The sequence below is a fragment of the Nomascus leucogenys genome, chromosome 16 (genome assembly GCF_006542625.1).
Source record: "Nomascus leucogenys isolate Asia chromosome 16, Asia_NLE_v1, whole genome shotgun sequence".
NCBI classification, from domain to species: Eukaryota; Metazoa; Chordata; class Mammalia; order Primates; family Hylobatidae; genus Nomascus; species Nomascus leucogenys.
This window is the reverse complement of record NC_044396.1, coordinates 75832279-75850694: the sequence shown is the minus strand read 5'-3', so window position 1 is coordinate 75850694 and position 18416 is coordinate 75832279. Positions and strand designations below refer to the sequence as shown.

Below are 18416 nucleotides of genomic sequence, written 5' to 3'. Positions count from 1 at the left end.
TGAGTTTTGTTTCAAAGCTTTGCTTATATTTAATTCCAAAATTTGATTTGAATTTGTAGTTGTGTAATAACAAGAAGCATGAAGAATTTAACTTTATGTCTACATGTATTTAGAACTGTTATAATAGAAATTTAATACTGAGGATCTCCAAATTTTTCCCTTTAAGAGAGACCCATACATTATTCAAATTCAAGAAACCCAGATATATCCAAAGGAAAGCATACTCTTTTCGTTGTTTCATATAACTATTTAAATATATTTCTGAGAGCTCTCTTTTATTCCCTAAACCAGATGGCTGCAATAAATTATGGTTTTAACCAAAAATGTTAACTTGCAACACGTTTAAATTCCAATAAGATAAATTTATTTCCATCAAATTTAATTAAAAAGGCATTTTTCTTTAGCAAAAGCAAAACTCCTTAACAAACACTTTAAAAACAGTACTGTTGGCCTGGTGCGGTGGCTCAGACCTGTAACCAGCACTTTTGGAGGTCAAGGCGGGTGGATCACTTGAGCCCAGGAGTTCGAGACCAGCCTGGGCAACATAGTGAAACTCTGTCTCTATAAAAAATTAGCCAGGCATGGTGGCGTGAGCTTGTAGTCCCAGCTACTCCGGACGCTAAGGCAGGAGGATCTCTTAACCCCGGGGGAAGTTGAGGCTGCAGTGAGCTGTGATCATGCCACATACTTCAGCCTGGGTGACAGAGTGAGACCGTGTCTCAAAAAAATAAATAAAAACAGGTACTGTCTGCTGATTTGTTTTTCTATCCATATTTTGCACTAGCCCCCACCACCCCCCCCAAAAAAAAAACCTTACTTAGCTTGACCTACAAAGTACCACCTACAGAAAAGACCTTGGCAACCACCTCTCTCATTTTATTTTGTTCAAAAAAGATTTGTTACTATAAATTAAGACAGAGTTTCACTATGTTATCCAAGTTGGTCTCCAACTTCTGGGCTCAAGCAATTCACCTCAGCCTTCCAAAGTGCTGGAATTACAGGCATGAGCCACTGCACCCAGCCACCCTTCATTTTAAAGGTAAGGAAAACTGAAGCTCATGGAATCACCCATTGTTCCTTCACTGTACTTCTACTGCCACTACCAACACAATGACGTTTTCTGAGATCTTCCTATGTGCTAAACACAGTGCTCAAGTCATTCTTTTCAAAAACCTTAAAAAGATGGGAACTTTATCTCCAGTTTATAGGTAAAGACACTAAAGTTCAAAAAGGTATTTAACTTGTCTAAGATTATAGTAAATGATGGAACCAAGATCTGAGTTTAGGCAGTCTGACTTAAGTCCATGTCTAGCCCATTCAATGATGCTATCTCCCACGACCACCACATACTACATATTTTCCCTGGCTAATTTCATCCTCTCATGGTTTCAACTACCATCTACCAGCTGATGCTGACACTTAATCACTCTTGTCTAACCTCTCATCTGAATTTCAAAATATTTCCAATTACCACAGGCACCATATAAACACAACACATCATCTGCCCCATAAATGTGCTCTTCCTCCCGTGTTCCCTAGAGTGGTGGTATCACCACCTCCCGTGATATCACTTCCTCCTGTGTTCCCTAGAGTAGTGGTATCACCACCTCCTCTGATATCACTTCCTCCTATGTTCCCCACAGTAGTGGTATCACCACCCTTCTACCTTCACAAGCCAAATACCCCAGAATCTTTCTTCCCTCTTCCCATCTCTCTCAGATATCTGATCAATTCTATTAATTGTATATTTGTAGTAGTTCTTAAATCCATTTTTCCTTTCAATTCTTATTACCATGTCCTTGATCCGGGCTATCTTTATCTCTTATCTAAACTACTACACACAGTCCTAATTGGTCTTCTTGCTTCAGGTGTCTCCCCACTCCCTCCCATTCTCAATATCATCCCAAGGTTGATTCCTGAAACACACTTGACCATGTTAATCCCTGTTACCCCCCTGTAATTGCTACCATCACTCTACAGGTCAACTTCTCAGCTCCACGGCAGGACACTCAAGGCAGGCGGCACTGCAGGGCCCACCTACTTCTCCAGACTTGTCTCTGACCGCGACCCCCTCACACTCCAACTCACCCCTCAAACACACCAAACAACTTATTGGCCCTGGCATGTTATGTCACTTCATATTCTTATTTATTCCACACGCACTAACTGGACAACTACTATGACCCAAGCACTGTGCTGGGCACTAGAAAAATAGCAGCAAAGAAAAAAGAAAAAAAAAAAATCCTTGCCCAGAGATTTAATCATGCTGACCCCTACTACCTCGCTTCTTTTAAATCATCCTTTTGTATTCAGCCTGGGTCTCGCTTTCTCTAAGGAACCTCCCCTAAGCCCTTCTCCTTGCCCCAAGGCTGGACTGGATAGTTCTTTTTAAGTCTTCCACTATATGTAATTCTATTCGATAAACTGAAACTGAGTGCTTATGCAGCTTTTCCCACCATCCTTAAATTCCTTGAAGATGCGGGGCCCTGTTTTATTTGCATATTCATATTAGCACAAAATATGCACATTCAATTGTTAGATGAACTGACGAAATCTTTACAGAGAACCTATTATGTGCCAGAAAGTGTGCTACACATTTGACACGTACATTTTCATTTCATTCTCTCAATTCTATGAGCATAAACTGCCTACCTTACCACTAGTGGCCATTATTATAAGTGTTTGTTATTATACAACAGATATTGCCATCTCCATTTTATAGGTGGGAAATAAAGTATAAGGTTTATCACAAAAATGTCACACAGCCCAATAAGCACATGCAAAGAAGCTCAACATTATTAGTCTTCGGGAAAATGTAAATCAAAACTATAATGAGATACCATTCCACACCCCCTAGGGTGGTTACCATCAAAAAGCCACATAATATCAAGTGCCCGTGAGAATGTAAAATGACGCAGCCACTTTGCAAGACAGTCTGACAGTTCCTTAAATGCTTAAACATGGAATTACCATATGACCCAGTAATTCCATCCCTATACATACATAGACAAGAGAAATAAAAACATATGTCCACAGAAAAACTTGTACGCAAATGTTTATGACAGCATTCTTCACAATGGCCAAAAGGTGAAAACAACCCACATGTCCATCAACTGATGGAGGAATAAACAAAATGTGGCATAGCCATACAATGGAACATTATTTGGCCTCAAAAAAGGAATGAAGTATTGATACTACGACAACATTATGAACCTTGAAAACATTATGTTAAATGAAGGAAGCCAGTCACAAAAGACCACATATTATATATGATTCCATGCACATAAATGCCCAGATTCGGCAAATCTATAGAGACAAGTAGATTAGTGTTGCTTAAGACTGGGGGAAGGAGACAAGTAGCGGGGAGAAAATAGAAGTGATCACTAAAGGATACAGGGTTTCTTTTTAAGGTAATGAAATGTTCTAAAATTGAGTGTGGTGATGGCTGTACCTATCTGTGAACACACTAAAACCCACTTAACTGCACAATTTAAATTGGTGAATTGTACAGTGTGAATTATATACTCAATACAGTAGTCCCTTTTATGTGAGGTTTTGCTTTCCATGGTTTTAGTTATTATCTGTGGTCAACCAAGGTCTGAAAATAGGTGAGTATAGTATAACAAGATATTTTGAGAGAGATCACATTCATATAACTTGTATTACAGTATGCTATTTTCTTATTAGTAATTGTTAATCTCTAGTAAGAGATGTCTAATTTATAAATGAAACTTTATCACAGGTGTGTATATATATATATATATGAAAACACATACTATATATAGGGTTGGGTACTACTGGTGGTTTCAGGCATCCCCTGGGGTCTTGGAACATATTCCCCACAGATGGGGAAACTACTGTAAAGCTATTATTTAAAAAAAATTTTTAAAAATTGTGATCACGCAGCAAGCAGGTGAGGCTGCAATGCAAACCTGGGTCTAACTTCAAAGTTCATGTTATTTCTACCACTCCCACACTGCCAAACAGCCAGGACTAAAATCCACATCTCTGATTTTTTACGTTTCAACTTTATAAATTTCAAATGACTGACATTTTATTGCAACTCAATATAGAAAGCTAGAAAAATTATCAACTTTATAATTAAAAAGTCAAAATTGATTATTTCAAATAAGATAAATGTACCTGAATTAAAACTGCAGAATGTGTTAAAGCATCATTCAACATCGTGAGCACATTTGAGGTAGGAACTACTCCAGGATCATGGCCCCAAGACGTTATTAGCAATCGATCATAACTCTATTGAAAAGAAATTAACAGGTAAAATTGCATTCAGAAATAAGGAAAATATTAAGAAGTTATCTAGCATACTGCTCACACACACACACACAAAAACCATCCAAACCTCACACACATACCTGAAATATATCTGGCAGTTTTCGAAGTCTTGTACCTTTGGACAATAAAAGGGATGGTGGTCCTTGTCCAGTGATATGATAAATGTACAGTTTAAACCAGACAGAGCTGACTTCTGGGATAGCTGGTCCAATATGCTGCAATCATAAAACAGTTAAGATAAAGTTAAAGTGTTACATAAGTGACCGAGAACAGTCTTACAAACAGCAAATCCCTTCACATAAATGTTAACTGCAATTATCCTCAAGAAAATAATTTTAAATGTTTCATTAAAATAGTTTCTATTTTATACTGGAATTAAGAAATTATGTCTTGTCACTGTAATTAAGAGAATGCACTCTGGAGAAGACGGCCTAGTTTGGTATCTTGGTTTTACCCATCCAGCCGTATCACCTCAGGAAGGTTACTTAAGCTCTCTGTGCCTCATTTTGCTCAATCTATAAAATAGCAATAAAGAATCTACCTCAAGAGGATGTTGTAAGGTTGTTCAAAAAGCTTAAAACAGTACTTGGAATATAATAAGCTCGATATTAAAGTATTAGCTATTATTATCATTAATCACATACAATTTTCACAAGAGGAATCGCCCACCCTTCCATCCATTTTACCATTTATTCGGTAGTTCATGGATTCCTACCATGTCTGGAGGTTGTGTTAAGGAATAGGAGAGGTTGGGGGGTGTGCACAAAGAATTATTTTAAAAAGGTTAGTTAGATGCAAATCTCTTGTTGAATACTAAGGACAAAATTGGTGTGAAGACAGGATCCTCACTGAGGCAGCTAGAACATAGGCAAATTAACTGTGTACAAGAATCCCTTTCTGCTACATCATTAAACCCTGCATTGTCTAGGAAACCAGGTAAGATGCAGCACTGAAGAACAGCAACATAATCCCCACTCTGAAAATGGCACAGGCCACAACTTCCTTGTTAAGTGTACAAATGAATGCAACTGATATATATATATATTTTTTAAGTAAAAGTCCAGAAGGAATTTTCACATACAAATTATACAGTTAACCAGAGTTCTAGCTTTCAAGCACCATCTTTTCTTTTCAGCTTATTCAGAATCACAGCCCCACTTCAAAGACATTTAACTTTTCCTAATTAAATTTATCTTATCCCTCAAAATAATGCCAGCTTCCTTTCTGGAGCATCCTAAAACATTCTCTTTAAAACATTCTGTACATGAATAAATTTTAATCTAATGTGTCACAAGTCACTAGGTGATACTTATATAAAATATATCAATTACACTCCACAAATTGAACATACCATCTTACAAAGGCATAAAATACAAAATTGCTTTCTATGATTCAGTGATTTTAATAGTTGGTATCTGCAGATAGAGAAGAAAACAAAACTGACGGGACTCATGACACTACCAAGTGGATCTTCCAAGTAGGTCTTTACCTGAGGGGTGCAGCTGCTGACAGGCCGGATTTCATTGGTGAGGGGAGCCATGGAAACAAGCAGCGTGTAATTTTTGTTTAGAACTCTGCTGCAAGTTGCAGGGTCCAAACCAAGAAGGCTTTCACAGCGTAAGAGATCCAGAGGAAAACCTGAGTTATGGTCAAGCACACACAGAGAATAAAAGACTGACAGTGTGAAACAAAAATGTTGAAGACGCAATATTGATAACTGACTTAAGATTTTAAATTTTCTTTTTAAGGTAGAGTAACTCTATTAAGAAGTACCAAACTTCCTAGGAGACCACCAAGACACTTTAAGATGCAAAGCTAAAATGTTTTATTCTTTGGTCTAGACGGATAATCATCTACTTCAGGTTACTTTTTACTGCAACAAAATGTACTTGTTTTACCGTACTTCCTCTCTCCAGATTACAACAGTGGCATACCGTTGACCCTTGACCAGAGGATTTACAGATGCTGACGCCTTGCACAGTCAAAAATCTGTATATAATTTCAGACTTCCCGATGACTTAACTACTAATAGCCTACTGCTGACTGGAAGCCTTACCAATAACATGAACAGTTGATTAATACATATTTTCTATGTTATATGTACTATATGCTATATTCTTACAATAAAGCTAGAAAAAAGAAAATCATAAGGAAGAAAACCTATATTACTATTAACTGGAAGTGGATCATCATAAAAGTCTTTTTCCTCATCTTCACAGTAAATAGGCTGAAGAGGAGGAGGAAGAGGAAGGGCTGGGCTTGTTGTCTCCAAGGTGACAGAGGCAGAAGAGGTGGAAGGGGAGGCAGGAGAGGCAGGCATGATGGGTGTAACTTTACGGAAACACACTGTAAGTTCCATCTAACTTTCTTGGTTCTTAATGTATCTAAAAATGTCTCTATACAGTACCAATTCTTCTTTCGCCATCTGCTTTAGTTGCAGTGTCTGCATCATAGAAGAGTGCACGGAAGTCAAAAGCAGTCTTGAATAATCAGAATCCTGCCAGACGGTCTAATGTCAATTTATTTTCTGGCACTGCTTTTTCTATGTCTTCCTCATTGTCTGGCACTCATTTGGAAGCACCCATCTCCATCAAGGTGTCTATCTATTAGCTCTTGAAGAAATTCAAGAGCTGTATCTTTTTTTTTTTTTTTTTTTTTTTTTTTTTTTGAGACGGAGTCTCACTCTGTCACCAGGCTGGAGTGCAGGTGCGCCATCTCGGCTCACTGCAACCTCTGTCTCCCAGGTTCAAGTGATTCTCCTGCCTCAGCCTCCCGAGCAGCTGGGACTATAGGCAGGCGCCACCACACCCAGGTAATTTTTGTATTTTTAGTAGAGACAGGTTTCACCATGTTGGCCAGGATGGTCTCGATCTCCTGACCTCGTTATCTACCCACTTCGGCCTCCCAAAGTGTTGGAATTACAGGCATGAGTCACCATGCCCAGCCAAGACCCATATCTTAAAACGCTTCAGGCCGGGCACAGTGGCTCATGCCTGTAATCCCAGCACTCTGGGAGGCCGAGGTGGGCGGATCACGAGGTCAGGAGATCGAGACCATCCTGGTCAACATGGTCTCTACTAAAATACAAAAAATTAGCCGGGAGTGGTAGCACATACCCATAGTTCCAGCTACTCGGGAGGCTGAGGCAGGGGAATCGGTTGACCCGGGAGGCGGAGGTCACAGTGAGCTGAGACTGTGCCACTGCACTCCAGCCTGGCAACAGACCAAGACTCCATCTCAAAAAAAAAAAAGGCCCTTCACTCCCCACCTTTTAGCCATATCCAAAATCTCTTTCATTATTTCCTAGATTAGCTCTGTTGTAAATCCTGTGAAGTCAGGTACAACATCTAGACAGTTTTCTCCAGCAGAAATTTATTATTTTAGGCTTGATGGCCTTCACTGCTTTTTCTAAAACAATGATGGCATCTTCAGTGGTGCAATTCTTCCAGACTTTCATGAGGTTCTATTAGAGTTCTCTTCCATAGCGCAGACAATCCTTTCTATAGACTACTGTGTGTAAAAAGCCTTAAAGGTCATTATAACCCCCTGATTTAGAGGCTGAATCGGAGACACTGTGTTTGGGGACAAGCAGATCACTTCAATGCCTTCAGTGTTGAATTCATGCGGGTTCTGCCTGGGTTAACCAGGACCACTGTCCAGTACCAAAAGAACTTTAAAAGGCAGTCCCTTATTGGTAAGGTACTTCCTGACTTCAGGGACAAAACATCAAAGGAACCAGTCCAGAAAAAGGGTTCTTGTTGCTCAGGCCCTTCTGCTGTATAGCCAAAAGACTGGCAGCTGGCATTTATCTTTTCCCTTCAAGGCTCAGCAGCTTTATAGATAAGCGCAGTCCTGACCAGAAACCTGACTACATTTGCACAAAACAGTAGTAAGCCTGCTCCTTCCTGCCTTAAATCCTGGTGCTCATTTCTCTTCCTTACTAATAAATGGCATTTTTTTCCAGAATAGGACACTTTTGCATGCATTAAAGACCTCTTTAGGCAGATATCCTTTCTCCTCAATGATTTTCTTAATGGTATCTGTATTACTCCGTTCTTGCATTGCTATAAAGAAATACCTCCAACCGCGTAATTTATGAAGAAAATAGGTTTAATTGGCTCATGGTTCTGCAGGCTGTATAGGAAGCAGAGCGGCCTCTGCTTCTGAGGAGGCCTTACTCCTGCATTTTCAATATGAGAAAAAGAATTCTGCAAAAAGTGCAATGTTTTCATGCCTGTTGCATAGATGTAAAAACAGCTTCATAAGTTTCCTTCTCTTATTTAACAATTGTCTTTTACACTGGATTTACCTATCTTGAAATGATGGGCAACTGCAGCTGTAGATCTCAATCTGCAGTACATACCACGCAATTCAACTTTTTCTTGTAATGTTACGACTTTTCTCCGCTTCTTGGGAGAATTTCCAGCATCACTAGTGGCTCTCTGTATGGCTCCCCTAGTGTTATTCAAGGTTTATGGTACTGCACTAAATCAATGAAAAATATGAGAGAACCACGAGAGATCACTTTTAACTGCAATAGGCAATTTAATGTAAAGACAAATTGCTCACTCAGAGATGATCAGCGTCACAGGGCATTTTAAGCAGGTACTCAAGTAGATAACAACACTTGAGCTCACCACAATAGCAACAAGAGATACCTACAAAATTATTACCGTAGTACCATATGTACGACAGGTAATTGTATGCAGTTACAGCTTAATACTATATCTTTCCATTTATTTACATTTCTTTCAACTGCAATGTCTCTGTATGATCTGTAAACGTGTGCATTAAGTTTTGATATGTTTGAATGTTTTATAATGGATCCGTATATATTTTATGGTAATAAATGATAAAATAGACTAGTATCTACATATATTTTATGCATACATGACATATGTAACTTTTCCTTAACTTCTTTGACATTTCTAGGCTATGAGGTTTGTCTGCAAGTTTTTTCAAGTTGTCACAAATTTCCAAAAAATGATCCAAAACGTTTACTCATAAAAGTCAGCCCATAAGTGGACCTGTGCAATTCATAGCCACATTGTTCACTTGTCAACTGTATTACGAAAGCCTAAGTGCCAGGAGAAGCTATGTGCTTCTCTCCTTCAGTTTCCGATCTCTACAAAGAGAATCATAGCCAAGTCCTCATTTTAGTATAGGGGCAAGAGCTCCTCATTTGGAAATGTGTACCCTAGATTTCTGGTCCATAGAGCATGAACTCACTCAACATACAACAGATTTTAAGCATTCTTATTCTTAATCCTTTTGAAAAATGCCAAATCCTATTGCTCTCTAAAAAGAGATATTTAATGTTAAAAGAAACTTCAGAAGATCAAGGTAGCTATATCCTCCTTCAAGCAAGAATACATCTAAAAATATAGATATATACATATAATGGCCTCCTGAAAATGCCTAGAAGCAATGAGCACAACTAACACCAGTATCTTGGTCTCGAATAGCAATCCCCAGTAAAAGAAATTAGGCTGCTAGGACAAATGGCTGATTCCAGGACTGAGGCAGAATAAATACACAATAAGATGCTATTGCTTGGCCAGAAAGTAAAGAATTGCTTAGGGGAGAAACCTGGAGGCATGTCATAAGGAGAAAGGAGACATGAGCCAAGCTTAAAGGAAAACCTCATGGCAAAATCTGAGAAAACTGGGGCACAAAAATAATTGAGAGACAATAATGACTAATCACAGACTACTGAAAAGACAAGAATTCATAAATTCATACAGAGAATACGAGAGAATGCCTGGTCACAACTGTTAAATATGGCAGAAGTGCTAAAGAGGGGGAAAAATTACCAATTTCCAACCATCAAAGTACAGAATGGTTCAGGCAAGAACCACCAATGGATTCTAAATCTAGGAAGAAACACTGATGAGGAGTGGGATATCTGCATGGTCTCAAAGTATTTTCCCCACCGATTGCTTATCAGTTGTGAGAGAAAATAAATAGTTGACTATACAGTGGAAAAATCAGACAATGCATTAACTGGGTGATCAAAATTAACATCACCAATGAAGGGTAGATGGAAAGCATGGGGTGTGAGGAAGTGGGATGTCAGGGTGAGGTATAGGATAGCAGATCACAGAATGTTTAACCATAAGGTCAGCATATTTTCTGGGAGGGTTCCTAAAGGAAGGGCTACATCCTGGCTCAGGTTGAGGGTGAGTCAAAGTTCATGGGGCTGGAAGAAGGAGAGAAGCTTAAACAAGCTTTGGCTAATATGTGGCTGGAAGAACAAGAGAAGCTTAAACAAGCTTTGGCTAACAAGCATTTTGTTCTGATTGATAATTCAGAATAGGCAGTTCAGCCCACTGCTTATGAGGCAAAGAAAGGGAATTTGGAGGATCTGTTTCTGACCTTGTCATAGGTGAACAGAAAGGAGTGGGGAATTCACCTGTGAATCTTATCTAAGTCATACAGGGAAAAAGTGGGCCCTTGCACTAAGCCCCTTCCCAAAACACAAAAGGGTGAAGGGATGTCTTAACCTTCAGGCAAAATTCAACATTATCAATGTCAACTATAGATAATATTTAATGTATACTAAAATAGGGAAAGTAGGAAGTCTAAAGAGCTCATGGTGGTTAGAACACGTTTCTAATAGCTTGACAACTGTGATTCCTTTCCTACAAACGTGGTTTAATTCCTAAACATTTCCACAGTACTAGGCTGCCAAATTATAAACAGTGGTTTTTATGTCTGACTTATACTAATCACAGTTAAACAATGTCCTTTTAAAGACAAAGATACCTGGGGGAAAAAATCATGCTTATAAAATGAGAAAAAAACAGACCACACATCGCTTTTATTTGTAAGCATTGCGCCGTGCTATTTAAAACCAAGGGATTAAGGACTCTTAGGACTAAGAAACTAGTTCCAAGTATAACAGAGTTTGCTTGTATAATATTGCAACGCTTTTATTTTATAGTAGATAACAAGTACTACATGATATACCCAAAGTATAAATTATTAGTGACACAAAAAGAAAATTCTTTTTCCTCAAACAAGATGCTTAAAGCATCAATACTAGAGGATTTCTTTTTTTTCTTCTGAGATGGAGTCTCAGTCTGTCACCCAGGCTGGAGTGCAGTGGTGTCATCTCAGCTCACTGCAACCTCAGCCTCCCAGGTTCAAGCAATTCTCCTGCCTCAGCCTCCCGAGTAGCTGAGATTACAGGTGCCTGCCACCACACTTGGCTAATTTTTATATCTTTAGTAAACACGAGTTTTCACCATGTTGGCCATGCTGGTCTTGAACTCCTGACCTCAAGTGACCTGCCTGCCTCGAGCTCCCAAAGTGCTGGGAATACAGGCATGAGCCACCACGCCCGGCAGAGAATTTCTTTTCTAAAAAAGAGTTTAAGTTTCAGTTACCAAGCCCAGTACCTGCAGAAAGCAACATTTCTCAACAGGCTGAGCATGAAGCCTTAATGCCCTAAGATATCCTCTACATAGAACGAATGACTTTTTTCATGCATTGAGAACGGTACTAATGTGCACCATCATTAGAAAAACTGAGAAATAGTCATGCCAATCATTTCCATGTTCTGCAATTCAGATGAGGAGCTCAGCTAAGAAATGCTGGTAGCAAAAATGAAATTTCAAAAGTAATTGCAGGTTTGGTCTTAAGGGGAGGCATTCATCAAATTTAACTTTGGAGACCCAGCAATTATTCTAAGCAATTAAATCTCCAACTAGGGTCAGGAACAGTCTAACATTAAACCCATCTTAAAGGTTAGGATTGCACAGGACTATTTCCATAGAGAATAGGTTTAGATTTACCACTTAACTTACTTCATGGTACACTGACTATTCATGGGGAAAAAGTTTAGCCCAGACTACTAAGAAACAAATGTTTATGGGTAAATGAATACAAAGCTTAGCGTTCAAGAGAAGATAATATAGGGACAGGGCAATGGAAAAAAATCAACAGACACAGATTCAAGTCTTCCATTCCTGGCTCTTCCATTTACTAATAATATGGGCTTTGATGATTAAAAAACAAGCAGAAGATTTAGCTAATATAAACTACAATTTCTTATCTATAATAGGAGTTACACTTCACTGGTCACTAGTACTCTCTAACGTTCTCAGATTCTGTGATAGGCAGGAAAGGACAATGTATTTCAAGACAGCTTTAACAGAATATTTCAAATCATCTAATGCATTATCTCCATAAATCACTAAAAAGTCCCAGAAATTCCAGGAGTTTTATATCCAAAGACATCTTCAAGACTGTGCCACTCATCACTGCTTCATCACATGATTTAGTATTTATTAACCAAAAATGGTTATCCATCAACAAATGCCTACCAGTAAGTGCTTCAGACTCTTGGCATTTGGCGATTTAATATTCTCAGTTTTAACTATTTATGAATGATCTCAAAAAGAGCCCCAGTATGTAACAATTTGTAATTCTTCATATAAGGCATATTAAGGCTGCAGAAGTGAATCACTTGATACCAAGTGAGTCTAGCCTCACTCAAGTAAACTACCCAGCATGTTTGTTCTCACCTATGTGACAGCTTGTTAAGTAACAGCTGAATCCTCCCTCAATTTTAAAATTGAGCTGAAAAGAAAGCCAGATGCTAGTGAGAGAATAAATGAAAATGGAGATGATTAAGAAACTGATGTTCTTGGCCAGAAAAATAGTTTTTAGGTAAATGAAACTAATCAAAATTAAATGTTATAGTGGTATTGAGGACCCATGAAGCCCCAAGACACAACTCTTGTGAATGTCTAAGAACTTGCGCCAAGTGCTCATGCAGTGGTGCCCAAGCCTAGCTGAGCATTGGAATCATCTTTTAAAAAACACACATTTCTGAGTGCCATGCCACACCTCAAAACCTACTGAATCCAAATCCCCATCTGGGTAGAAATTCTGACACCATCAATTCAACTAAAGTTTGGGAACCCCCAACTATCACAAAACTGAGAGTGCCCAGTAGCGCAACAGCTCCATTAAAGTTCATCAATACCTTAAAATTGCCACTACTTCTTTTACTCTTTAAAAAGAATTATCTATTTCCTTTTTAAAAGTAAAATCTTTTGGTAAGTATTGCAGTAGCATTTGAACAGAAGGCTCCTCTTTATTCTTTTCATTACGATGGAATCTTTCATTCTTGAAATTTTATGCTTCCTACATTAACTAAAATTTTGCCCTTGTTCACCCCTCAGAGCTGATGCCTGTTCTAAATTCCATCCAGCTACTTCAATAAATTAACATTCTAACACTTTTGTAGGTATTGAACTGATTTAAATACTATAAATGTTAGTGGCACATGAGAAGAGAAGAAGTAAAATAAGGTTAAGAAACAGTTAACAAGCAAGAAATTCACAAAACAGGCCTCTAGTTATAAATTCGATATGCTATCTACACAAAATATATAAGTGATGATTACATAAGTGAGCATGATCTGTTTAATTTCTCAGAAAAAGTTTCATATGATCACGTCTTCAAAATTAAATATATTTATCATACCATAACTGGGTTGGTCTGGCTGTGCAGTTTGCGCAACTAGATCTTTGTTATGACGCAGAAACAGTATTGTGTTTCTCAGAGTAAGTGCATGATCAAAATATCTCTGTGCTTCTCCTTCACCAGTGCTCTGAACCTAAACCAAGAGAAAATAGATTTTTGCAAGAAAAATACCACTTTTATGCCATTCACTCTAATAATCATATAATAGAGATATAAGACATTATTCAAAAGTAGTAAATCAAAAATTTGCCCAGGCAATACTGAAACAAGTTATTAACCTCAGTCTTGGTTGAGTTCCCAATTTTACTACATCTATGAAGATAGAAATTACTTCAACTAAGACTAACAATTTTAGCAACTGAATAATGCTAAGTTATAGCATTATATGTTATGTGTTCCATATGATTCAAACAGAGTGCTTAAACAACTCTAAAACCCATATTCTGCTCCATCTAGGAAAGTACTCCAATCCAAGGTCACCAGTTTTACCTGTAATTCTCATCACTTTGTTCACAATTCTGTATTACCAGTTACAAGAGACACTGGAGTCTGTGATTCAACATAGCTGTTCACCATTGCTGAACACACAGCTTAAATTCACTCAACAAAGATTTACTTAGTGCCTCCTATGGACTATGACCTCCCTAGGAGATAAAGACAGAGTAATGGACAAAACCCCTGCCTTCACTGGCCTTATAGTTTAATGCATGCTCTTCTGAATAAGTCACCTTTTCATAAGTAGAGACACATATATCCCAGAAACAACACAGAAAATGGAATGATAGGTCTACCAACAGGAAAATAACTAAATCAGATTTGCATAAATTTAAAAAATCAATCTTAATCAAGATCAAACTACTTAAAAAATAGCTAAGAATCCACTTTAAAAACTAAGCCTCAGACTGAAAGGCTTTCCCAAGAATGACTTTGTGATGAAAAAGAACATAGATTTATGAGTGAGTAAAACAGCAGAAGTCATCTTGCAATTTGCTACATTTGATAAAAGACTAGCTGAGGTGAAAAAAAGATAAAAATCAGGAAACCAGGACTTGAAATGTGCAGTAACATAGTAAGAAATTTATTAGTAAAAGATAATATACAATAAGAAATGGGGTTAACAAATAAAGAAGCATGAAGAAATAAATGGCAGTATAAAGGTAAAAGTAAAAGAGACCAATTAATAGCAAAGAATTATCTCACACATATTTCTGCACTAATAAAAGTAAAAATCCTATGGAGTCAGAGCAGTGAAAAATGTTACGGTCTTTTTTTTTTTATGATATAAAGGAGTTACAGAATCACCACAAATTCTCTAAACAGCACATTTAATATACAAAGTTCATCATAAAGCACAAAAGGCACCAAAAGTATTAGTCAAGGAACAGATTAGGCACAGAAACTATTTGAATACAAAGAGGACAGAATAAAATATCCAAAGAATGAAAAACACCAATAAAGGGCAATCAGATTTATTTAGAGCTAAGGAAAACTAGGGCTGTACTCACGGGGAAAAAGGTGGTTAAGAGCAAATATGGCTGAAGTCTTCAAGATGCTACAAGGGATAGTGAGAGCGGACATAAATATGATACCCAGGGACATTGTTCCAGATTCAAGGTAAATGGAACAAAAACTTCAAATCAAACTGCTTCAGAGGTGATCTTAGAGAGTCATACCAGAAAAAAAATTGAAAGGCTATTTTAGAAAAAATTCAACTTAAAAAATTACAGACTAAAATTTCTATACCCCATTTCTTCGTTATATCAAATTATGTTAAGAATTAGATGAGGTAGACATATCACTTTAAAAATCACAAAATCAATTCACCCACTCAATATGTTTAAGTCTAAATGACTGTCAGAGTACTAAGTTGGGGAATGAGGTAGGAACGAGCAAGAATACACCAAAAGCCCATCCAAATCAACAGACTGTATAACTGGCATTCTGCCAAGCAAGGAAAGATTCCAAATGCCCTAACATCCCCTAACATGCAATCTACATTTACCTTTTCTAGTTCTATAAGAAAACTGTCCAGAGACTCATCTGAGAGTTTGCCTACTTCAAACATTGTGACTGCATGACTTTTCAAGTTCTGAAAAAAAGAAACAAAATATTAAAGTTCTACTTCTCCCTTTTTATGCTAAGCATAATATCTAATATTTATATTATCCTTTCAAATATATTTAAACTTAAGGATCGGGGGGCGGTGAGGGGCTAATTCTTCCAATTACAAAAGGACCCTCCCTGAAAGTTATTATACTCCTCTAAGTCAGTTGTGCTTCGGGAATAAATGTTGTATTTTTAAAAAGATACAAAAGCACTAAATTATTTTATATCTAGTATTTATTTTAAACACCTTCATATTTAAACAAGAATTGGGCTTACTGGTGAAAGATTTCCCATCATTAAGAAGGCAGTAAGAGTGGAGTCAAACAGGAATGCGATGCGCTTCGTGTGTCCTGTAGACAGACTCAGGCTGCTTACACTGGCTGTGTCAGCTGAAAAACACCATAATGTAAAATCAAGTAAATGGAAATTATTCTTTGCTTACCATTTGGAGTGAAAGTATTCCATTTCAGCTTTATTTGATAACCAGAAAGTACATAATTTTAAAAAGGCACTATTATAGTCATAAGAAGTTCCAGCCATACCTATTTTGAAGCACAAAGAATATTAAAAAGCATTTAACCCTAGGCCTTGTCCACTATGCTGTGTTTCCCTTTGGGCTTAGCCTCACCATTCTCTTGGGCTGAAACGGCTTTCCTTCCCTGACCAGCTGGCAGGCTCTTCTTCATTCTTAGCTCAAATAACATCTTCTCTGTGAAGGCTTCCCAAACCTCTCTAGCCAATTAAGGGTTTCTTCCTCTTTGCACCCTAAAAGCATTATAATCGGTGCCCATGTTGTTGTAATTTGTTTGGTCACATTCCCTTCTCCCTCCTTAGACTTAATTCTTAGAAGAAAGGTACCATATTCTTGTCAATTGTACACACCTAGGACTTAGCACAGTGCCCAAAACATAGTGAAACACTCAAAGACTGCGTATTGAATAAAATCTAAAATAAAACTAGAAGATAACTGTAAGAGTGTATGTTTGGACATGTGCCGTACCTACAGACAGACTCTATGTTAAACTGAGTTACTGCTAACCTGGATCTTCTTGACTATTTGTATCAGTGTCAGTTGCCGATGAAGCTTCTTGTACAGGACTCCTACTTTCCCCTCCATCCCATGACAAGAGCATCTTCTGTGGATCTAAGGTACTCCTATTAATGAAGAATGCATTTGCTTTTTAAAAATCATATAAATGACCTTACATTAAAATATCTACTGAAGTTAAGACTTAAATTACGAACAATCCATCAAAATCCAGTCTTATATTCAAGCCCAAAATTAAGACGCAGCCCAAAAATGCTCTGCCTACATACAACAAGGGTTCTTAACTAAGATCCATGGATAGGCTTCAGAAAATTCAAGAACCCTTCAAGATTTTATGTAAAAGATTTATTTGCATTTTTTCTGGGAAAAGGCTTCTTAGTTTTCATAATATTCCAAAAAAGATCTGTAACACACACACATGATTAAAAATCACTAATATAAAGGGCTCACCTCAACTGACAGGTTGAATAAATAAAATTTCTGGGCCAGGTGCAGTAGCTCACACCTGCAATCCCAACACTTTGGGAGGCCAAGGTGGGTGGATTAGTTGCGGCCAGGAGTTCAAGACCAGCCTGGCTAACATGGTGAAACCCCACCTCTAACAGAAACACAAAAAATTAGCTGGGCATGGTGGTGCACACCTATAGTCCCCACTACACAGGAGGCTGAGGCATGAAAATCGCTTGAAACGGGGAGGTGGAGATTACAGTGAGCCGAGATTGCGCCACTGCACTCCAGCCTGGACGACGGAGAGAGACTTTGTCTCAATAAATAAATAAATAAATAAATAAATGTAAAATTAAATGTCTTTTCAAAAGGAAAGTCTAATATCTCATATTGAATAAATTTAAGTTACTTTAATCTGTTTATGGATGGAACATTCTTCCATGATGAATGAAGTTGATCCAGATTAATTACTTGTCCCTTCTTATGGGCAAAGCCCAATCGGCAATACATTGAAACAGCATTCTGAAAGGAATATAAAGGAAACTAATTAGCATTTGAAATAAACCAGACATCAGAATATTTGTAGAGAAAAAATAGTGTAATAGACTAATAGTGATTCTCAAACATTTTCATCCCGTAACGAGAAACTATTCTCAGTAGACCTGCTCCTCCCTTAAGGTCTTCATAAATGTACAGGAGGGAATGTTTCCAACTCTCTGGCCTTGCCCTCCCTACATCTACCCCTAATGAAGCAAGAGTTGTTGCTTTAACGGACCTCACTACAAGATACTGCTTGGGCTGCTTCTTGCATGAGTGCTCTCTTTTCAGTCCATGTGTTTGAATCCCAATTCAGGGCCCCTTATCCTGCTCTTTCCTGTCTTCGCAAGTGCCCCTTTACTGTGCCCGCTCTCTCAGACAGGTAACAACAATCTCAATGTCTTCGTTTCTCAGTAGCTTATCAAGATAAAAATCTACTAGTAAAATCCACTCAGTTATCACATCACAAGTAAATGAGTATAAAAAT

General features: G+C 37.8%; 1 protein-coding gene across 2 annotated transcripts in view; it reads right to left on the bottom strand.

The window, feature by feature from the left end:
- The window catches only part of FAM91A1 (family with sequence similarity 91 member A1), a 46584-nt gene that overhangs the window by 11382 nt on the left and 16786 nt on the right, over nucleotides 1-18416 (bottom strand). The window contains exons 11-18 of one of the 2 annotated variants that reach the window (XM_003256183.2): nucleotides 17802-17914; nucleotides 16937-17052; nucleotides 16174-16286; nucleotides 15794-15880; nucleotides 13792-13924; nucleotides 5786-5934; nucleotides 4377-4511; nucleotides 4144-4257 (exon numbers count right to left, since the gene is read on the bottom strand). In XM_003256183.2, the coding sequence (XP_003256231.2) occupies nucleotides 4144-4257; nucleotides 4377-4511; nucleotides 5786-5934; nucleotides 13792-13924; nucleotides 15794-15880; nucleotides 16174-16286; nucleotides 16937-17052; nucleotides 17802-17914 (960 nt within the window). The remainder of the gene's footprint in view (nucleotides 1-4143; nucleotides 4258-4376; nucleotides 4512-5785; nucleotides 5935-13791; nucleotides 13925-15793; nucleotides 15881-16173; nucleotides 16287-16936; nucleotides 17053-17801; nucleotides 17915-18416) is intronic. The other variant, XM_030795193.1, reaches the window with a different exon arrangement.